Raw genomic sequence first — 8867 nt, forward strand, 5'->3', positions numbered from 1 at the left:
TTTAACCCCAACTGATGGAATCAGAAAAAAATCCTGATTGTGATCGGCGACCACTTAAACGTTTGGTGGAATCAAATGGAAGAAAAACAACAGTAGAACTCAGGGCGGTGTTTAATAGTGAAAGTAAGAACATTTCCACACGTACAATGTGAAGGGAACTCAAGGGATTGGGACTGAACAGCTGTGTAGCCTTAAGAAAATCACTAATCAGTGAGGCTAACTGGGAAAAAAAAGGCTTTAATTTGCTAGAGAGCATAAAGATTGGACTCTGGAGCAATGGAAGAAGGTCATGTGGTCTGATGAGTCCAGGTTTACCCTGTTCCAGAGTGATGGGGGCATCAGGGTAAGAAGAGAGGCAGATGAAGTGATGCACCCATCATGCCTAGTGTCTACTGTACAAGCCTGTGGGGGCAGTGCTATGATCTGGGGTTGCTGCAGTTGCTCAGGTCTAGGTTCAGCAACATTAAAAAGAATGAGGTCAGCTGACTACCTGGATATACTGAATGACCAGGTTATTCCATCAATGGATTGTTTCTTCCCTGATGTTCATGGGCATATTCCAAGATGACAATGCCAGGATTCATGGGGCTCAGATTGTGAAAGAGTGGTTCAGGGAGCATGAGACATCATTGTCACACATGGATTGGCCACCACAGAGTCCAGACCTTAACCCCATTGAGAATCTTTGGGATGTGCTGGAGAAGGCTTTGTGCAGAGGTCAGACTCTCCCATCATCAATGCTAGAGAACTGAATGCAACACTGGATGGAAATAAGTCTTGTGACATTGCAGAAGTTTATCGGAACAATGCCACAGCAAATGCGTGCTGTGCTCAAAGCTAAAGGCGGTGTAAACGAAATATTAGAGTGTGTGACCTTTCTTTTGGCCAGGCAGTGCATGTTGTTTCTGTCAGTATTCCTGCTGTGCTCTGAGCCATTGCACCAAAATTTCATTTTGATGTAAATCTAAATGACAATGTCTTTGTTGGTCTTAACAGACAGAAAATGATGGGGCTCTGAAGCACTACGACCCTCCATCTTCTAATGGTTTCACTTCAGTTTGTCTCAGGGTCTTTAGCTATCGGGGAGATGGGAAAAAAAAAAAAAAACTTTGCCCCTGGCCGGTATGTTAACGACAAAAAGAGACAACAGCAGTTTGTGTTTAACTTTTATTCTCTTCTACAGTACTGTGTAGTCTGTTGTTCAGAAGGATTTCTCTACTGTATGAAAGAAAAATGATCAGATCATGGAGTTGCTGTTGTCGTCAAAACCATTTTTTTGTGTGCGTAAATGAGAAAACTGGAGGTTTTTGGCTGCCATTCAGTTTGTTTGGCCAGGGTGGAGACTTAGTGAAACCAAAATGAGGAGTAAAACACCTCAAAGGGGACGTGAACGCAGCCGCCAAGCCCTGGGATTACTCTTCATTTTTCCGCGGACGAACACAGACGATGTGACGTTCTTTCTCATGCATCGACGCTTGAGATTCATCTCAGAAAACAATACATGTCAATAATTCAGTCCCACAGGAGCCATGATATTCTATACAAGGAGGAATCAATGATAGGAGAGGCAGAGGAGACCAGAATGCAGTGCAGGAACTGATAGTAAAGAATGATTCAAGGGTGGACAAATCAGTATTGATTACTGTGATCTACCAGCTAAAACACCAGGTCGCTCTACTTCCAGCATGAAGAGAGTAAAAAAATATAATAAATTTAGAAATCAGGCAAAAAAAGACAAGTAGGTCTTCAGGGATAAATGTTTTTACTTTTTGAAAGTATCATGATAAACTGAACAAATCTGGCAACGCGTACAATCTGAGGAGTTTTACTCTCTACTCGGTCAGATCTGTGTTTTTACGAAGTACTGGATTTAGATTCACTGTCTCAACTAGTTAAAGCCGATATGTGCGAGATTTGAAAATGTGTCTTCGGCGACTCAGAATCAGAGTAATGTGAAGACTGCTACATCACGTTAGAGTTCTTAAGAACGGCAGAGTGCTCGTACTCCTGATTCATCACGTCCATCCACACGGACGAAACTTTAAATTAAAATAGGACGACTGGTGTCTAATCGTATTTTCCAGGCCTGCTTCTAAACCTGCCAACACTCTGGTCCCTAGCTTGACAAGTTATTTACAAAAGAAAGAAAAACAGGAATAGAAAAAGACTGACGGGTTAACAAAGTGCCATTTCTATTGTCGTCTTGTTAAAGGAAAGACGTCGGATTTTTCAGGTTGGTCTTAAAAACAATGGAGTCTGTTCACTGCACATTTGGATTTCATTATTGGGCGTGTTTCAACCAGAGAAAAAAAACACGGAGAGTCCTGCAACGAGTCATTAAGGCATTCTCAACAAATATGTTAAATACTGAAGGAGGAGCTTAAATCTGTCTTCCAGATACAATAATGGAAACATTTGTGGTTTTGAATGTCTAGATTAGAATGAAGATGGAAAAACAAACAGTCTTCCGCGTGCCCTTTGAATTTCATTGTTTGTTTTTTTTTTATCATTTCCCATCGTCTTATCGTGTTCCGGAGCTTATCGACCAATCAGAGCGTGATCTCTCACAGACAGCTTTACACTTTCAGTCTGGTGTGTCACAGCCCTTAAACTGAAATACATCTAGATGCAGAAGGTTTGTCAATGCACCGACATGTAAGCATTATAACAGGACATACCTGAAAAAATCGGACTCTTTCCTTTAACCCCGGCCCTTGTTTTTTCTTTTTTTCATCTGCACGGTCCAAAGTGAGCACAGACACAAGAGGGGTACACTGATCCCAGAGTCAAGCATGAGAGTCTCTCTAATGGTCCCCGTCACAAACCAAAGTGTTATCTTTGATTCAGACACTCTCTGAACTTAAAGCAAAAGGCTGCGAGAGTCAAATATTTAAGTCCGCAAAGATCCAGCGTTGCAGTGCGTCTCCGCATCATGTCAACCTTTAGATCCGAGAGAACGCAATTTTTCTGTGGTCAGTTTCCACCAAAAACATTCAGAGTGGATACGAGTGGGAGACGGCAGCACAGAGTGACACCACCGATCAGGTGAAAAACTAAGCTGTCCGTTCTTTTGGTTCCACGATTTCATCCTGGACATATTTACGCAGGGAGTCTTAAAAACAGCGAGTGAACCCATGTTGGTTCTCATGTCTGATGCACAGTTTAGTGAGGGGGCCAAGTCCTCCAGAACAGTAGATAAAAGCCGAATGCAGCGTCCTCTGCTGTTTCAGTGTCTTCAGTCAAACAAATCAGTATAGTAGCCGCGTCCACCTGGGCTCCGGTGCTAGTCGGGCATGTCGATGCACAGTTTAGGTGGCGGGACAAAATATTTCCCTGGGCTCTGCGTGATCACCACACCAGTCTTCTTGTGGAACATCGGAGCAATCTTTGGGGGCGGCTCAGGAACGGGCAGATCCTCGGCCGCCTCGGGGTCCTCGCTGCGTTGGAGGTCGTAGGACACGTTGCCGTACTCTCGCAAGAAGGGGAGGAGCTCCAACAGGAAGTGGCAGAAGTCTTTCCGGATGCCAAACCACCCTATTGGAAGAGCAGGACAAAGACAACTCAACGGTGCAACAACAATTAAAATCAACAACAGCATCAACATGGTGGAACGGACCAGAGCTACAGTTAACTGATTATTATTACAAATGACTTCTCACTCACAGTGGTTCCCTCCCTTCTGGCCGAAGGTGGTGGCCATAAGTGTGAGCAGGGAGAGCCAGAGAGGGACGAACACACACACATAGCTCAGGCTGTTGTGGCCGTCCAGCTTATGCACCAGAAGAATCTGAGGAGACACACACAGACGTTATGAGATGTTGTAAGACAATCAATAATCCCAAAGATAACACCCCAGTTAGACTAGATGGATTTACGAAAAAACATTTTGAGCTTCCTACATTGTTGTTTCCAAGTTAGATAAACGAAACCATACAGTCCACAAATGCGCGTAAAGCAGAGGATATAACCAAACAGAAAAACGGAAAACTGGACCTGTAACGTCTGCTAGCATTAGCCCGGTTGCTAACGTTAATTAATAAACTAGACTCTATTATAACAGGTATTCAGTGTTTTTCTGTGGGAGTGGACCCCTGCAGTTACTGGTTTTGACTTTGGGTGATTAAAAGATGTCATTTAATCTTGGAAAGTAGACAAAGACAGACTGTATTGTCATTCAGTTACACAACAAGTGTACACAGAACAATGTGTTGTTGCTTTGGATACTTTGAAGTATGTATACCGTGTGGATGAAATGCAATTAAACAGACTATTTTCTCCCATTAAAACCAGGCTTAACCAGGACTAAACGACAACTCACCTCGAAGGTGAGAAGTGGAACGACGATGGTCATCCAGCTGATTGCCATGGTGATGTGAGTCCGCCGTTGCTCGGCGATAATGTCGATGGAGCGGAGGAAGAGGACTGACCAGATGATGTAGTAGAGGACGACGAGGCACAGGAAGGACATCAGGATCCACAGTGGGACACACACCACCTGCAGGACACAATATAGACTATATTTGATGACTGGACAGGACGCATACAAAAAGGGATTCTGATGTGTTCCCTGTTCCTCACCAGCCAAGGCCAGTGGATGATCCTGTCCAGCCTCAGAGCGATGAAGATGAACTGGAGAATATTTACTGAACACAACACCTCTAGCTGAGGAGAAGGACAGAAAAAGGGAGGGATGATCAGGACAAACTTCAGCTCATTACGACACAATCATTTTTTCCTTCAAAGACTTTTAAAACTAAAGAAATTAGTTGATTATTTATCAAAGAAGCTAAGGTTTTATTGACCAAATAATTCCTCAAAATAATCTGTATGACATGAATTAAGTCGTCTTTGGTTGCAGCCCTAACTGCAACTATAGTATCATACAGTCAGACATCAAACTGATCGCTTTTATTAAAAAATGCCAAAGAACAAAGCAGAGGAAAAAAAAAAACCCATACATATCTGCACATACATGGTCTCATTATTTCTTTGCACTCATTTCATTCCATACCCCGGCCTCAGCGCGTCCTCAGATTCCTTACCTCGAGGGAGCGGTCGTGTCTGAAGCCCCAGACGCACGCAGCCACCGAAACGGGCGACACAAAGAAGAGAGGCATGAAGACGAGGAGCCAGAAGTAACTCCCCCTCGCCACGCGGTCGCACACTAACACCTCGAACATCAGCAGCAGGACGTGGAGCCCCACCGCTATCAGCATGGCCTTGAACTCCACGCACGTCTCCCCTTCAGCCCTGACGGAGGACACACAGAAGTCCAAACATCAAACACCATTCATTCACCATTATTCAATTTCAAAACAGCTTTGCTCAAAACTAAAACTAATGTCATTGGTTCCAGAGATTTGTGAGAGTTCTGCAATATTTTACCTTCAGTCGACACATCTTGTATATGTCTTTGCTTTTGTCCAGCCCTTTCCTGTCGTCATACTTTTTAAATTGAATGACCTTTCAGGGATGACGGTGCTCTCAGGGTTGTAGCCTTTGTCGTGTATGGGATCATGTTCACACTTGGAATAATTTCTTTGCGCAGTCTTGTGAGATTTGTCGTGCGAAACCAGTCTCAGGGGAACGCACTGAGCCTTTTTTAACGAATCGATGTTTGATCTTTCAAATCAAGATCATCTTGAATCGGAAATTCTTTTAAACCCACTGATACTACAGCATATAGTTTCCAAAAACTAAGACGTTTTCACAGATCGTTAACTGTAAACAGCTACTTTCAAAATGACTGTTGTCCTAATCTCAGACCTGGGGCCTCGTGTACAAAGACCTGTCCACGCCCCTATTTAAATATACAAATTATATTTAAATTGACCCTGCACCTGAGATTCCCCTGTCTGCACGTAAATGAAAACATAAGAATGAGTCAGACACGGAAAAAAGAAGAACTTCACAGAAAGCGAATTGAAGACGCTACTCACTCGAGTGGAGGTGCGCAAAAATGTCCTCTTTGGCACGCTGCCCTCCAGCATAAACAATTAACGCAAGAGGAGCGAGTGGGAGAGTGCGTGTGAGGCCACCTAGCCACAATGTTGGCTAATTGCATTTGCGCATCACACATTGATCAAATGAAAATGTTTCCTGCTGACATATACAAATTCATCATGTGATGCCGCTTTTATAGCAATGTGTGTGCAGTCGATAACTCTGATTACATTCAGAAAACCGGCTTTAATGTTTTGCATTGAATGGGAATTTTATATACCTGGCTGACACGCAGATAATTCCATCCCACACAGGTGGCATAGTTCTGCTCAGAGTCGAACAGCACAGTCCCGATCGGTCAATAGTTTTCACATTTATGACAGTTTCCCAGCATCACCTCTAAGTGTCGCCAAAGGACCAACAGCTGTCAGGTACCCCAGATGAGGTTGGCGTGAGGCACGCACATGTTCACAGTCATTTCATTCTTGATGCATCTGAACTTTTCCACAAACAAGAACATTCAGAATATTTTTGTGCCCACGCACCCTTCGTACATGAGGCCCCTGGTGAGTGCATAAAAGGAATTCCACGTGCCACATGTCTTACTCAAGGCACCTGGGCCACGGACATGTGAGCCTGTGACCTTACCTTCTGCAACCATCACTATCTGACACTGAGCCACAGAATGTCCACATGTGAGTGAATCTACCTGTACTGGGGGTTGTGGGCCCAGACTCCAGTGCCCACAGATGCCCCAATGATGACCAGCAGCTTCCACAGCCATATTGGGGTGAACACAGCCCAGTAGCTCCACTGGATGACTCCATCCAGCCTCAAGGACAGCAACACGGAGAACAGCAGCAGGCAAGAATAGATCAGGAACTTACTGCGACACAGAAGGTGTGGAAATTTTAAACGACTGACAGAAGTGGACATACGCCTTCAAGCAGTTCAGAGGTATGAGAGGAATTCTTTTTTAATCAAAGGAAGGTGGGAGTGTGTGAAAAAAAAAAACGTACTGCTACTCCTAGTTGTCACTGAAACTATGACTACCATCAGAAGCATTACAGGCTTTCTTCTCATTGGAATGTAATATAATAATAGCACATGACTAATCACTATATTCTTGGTGGATTATACTCCACTCGGTCCGTTACTGGTAGACCCAATAATGTATATTGTATAATTATATTTTACGCCGTATCAAAACACAGAAAAATACTTATAGTTCATTACTTTATTTTCATGTCAAAGTAGTTAATTCAGAGAGTCTGGAGCCTCTGGAGCTAAGAGTCTATAAAACTAACCGATACCAATTATATATATCTATATATATATAGATATATATAATGCTAGACACACCCTAATGGTGGAATATATCAACTAAAAACTCATTGTATGGGTGCTGAAGTTTGACAGCACACAACATATAGCTAGCTTTAACTGGCAAATCCCTAACGTTATCTTAGCTAGCGCGTTAGCTAGGCTAGGCCTTGCTTAGCCGGATTCTACCTTTAAGCACTCTCCACTTTATTTAAATGTCTGATGGATCCCGGCGTTGTTTAATTCCAAAGGCTTTAACCAGAATGTATATGTGGTTACATTTTTACAGACGCTTTGTGTGTTTTCAAACAGCAAACGCCTGGCCAAACAATGCTAACTAGCTATAGGCGGCTAACGTGGTAACTAGCTCGTAGTTAGCGTTACCTGGGATTGAAGTCCTGAAAGAGTCCTCTTAAATTCATGGTGTAGAAGGCTTGTTAGCAAGCTAACATGAGTCCCCCTCGTGTTGTGAGCCGCTTCAGCGCCTAACCCGAATGCTACACATAGTGATCCCGGTGGTAGTTGATTTTTTTGACTTAGAATCATTACAAGCTCGTATGTTTTGTGTTTTTGTTCTTCTTCGCCTTTCTTGTTATTTTCTCTCTTTCGTTTAAAGGAGGGCGGCGTTAAGGCGCATTACCGCCACCTACTGTGTGGAGTATTGTTACGACTGTAGGTGGACTTGGTGTGCTACAGTTTGTTTAGTTTGTTCTTTTGGCCATGTCTGAAGATTTTAGCATGCATGGAAAATTGAAAAAATGTCTGAGCCGAGAGCACTGTGCCACTGGTCCTTCTTGGGAATAGGAAAAGAAACAAATGTGGAGTTTTGTCGTAAATAAAAAAGCGTTCAACAACTATAAATAAGTTTTAGATTTTTCAAAGTAGCCACATTTTCCTTTGACAACTGCTTGGTACACTCTCAATCAGCTTCAAGAGTTAATCACCAGGAATGGTTTTCTAGCTGTCTTGAAGGACTTGTTGGCTGCTTAGCCTTCACTCTGCGGTCCACCTCCTCCAAAACCATCTCAGTTGGGTTTAGTTTGGGTGATTGTGGAGGTCAGGACATCTCCCCTTCTTAATAAAATAACCCTTACAGGGTGTGGAGATGTGTTGGGGTCTTGTTGAAATACCAATCATGATCCCACAAAGCTTAAACCAGGGGAGATAGAATGTCTCTGTAGAATGCTGTGGGGGCCGTGCTGGTTAAATGCTCCGCATAAACCTCCAACAGTGTCACCAGCAAAGCACCTACACACCATTACACCTCCTCTTCATCGCACTGAAATGGTAGGTGGAACCAGAAACCTCATCAGACCAAAGCACATATTTACACCGCTATAATGTCTATTCCTTGTGTCTCTTGGCCTAAGCAATCCTATTCTTTGTGTTATTCCTTCCTTTTTTTATTCGCTAAATAATTCCTTATGTGTTCCTCCATAGCTTTGATGTCTTCAGTATTAACCCACGATGTAGAATAAAAGGATGTTACCTCCTTTGGTAGCTATAAACACTTTCCTTAGTGAGTGTGACACAAAAAATAAATCTGACTTCCTCCAGTAGGTGTAGTGAGATCTATCTACTCCAATTAGTCACAATATTAA

The 8867-nt window shown here is 43.2% G+C and overlaps 1 protein-coding gene across 1 annotated transcript; it reads right to left on the reverse strand.

The window, feature by feature from the left end:
- Positions 1–93: 93 nt before the first annotated feature.
- Positions 94–7895, reverse strand: tmem185 (transmembrane protein 185). The gene is made up of 7 exons (XM_084547947.1): positions 7651–7895; positions 6653–6829; positions 5043–5250; positions 4579–4662; positions 4319–4495; positions 3664–3787; positions 94–3534 (listed from the first exon to the last, which is right to left on the reverse strand). Exons 1-7 carry the CDS (start codon positions 7686–7688, stop codon positions 3284–3286), a joined length of 1059 nt encoding a protein of 352 aa, XP_084404073.1. The 5' UTR covers positions 7689–7895; the 3' UTR covers positions 94–3283.
- Between the last annotated feature and the right edge of the window lie 972 nt (positions 7896–8867).

Source organism: Chelon labrosus, assembly GCF_963514085.1.
Source record: "Chelon labrosus genome assembly, chromosome: 1".
NCBI lineage: Eukaryota > Metazoa > Chordata > Actinopteri > Mugiliformes > Mugilidae > Chelon > Chelon labrosus.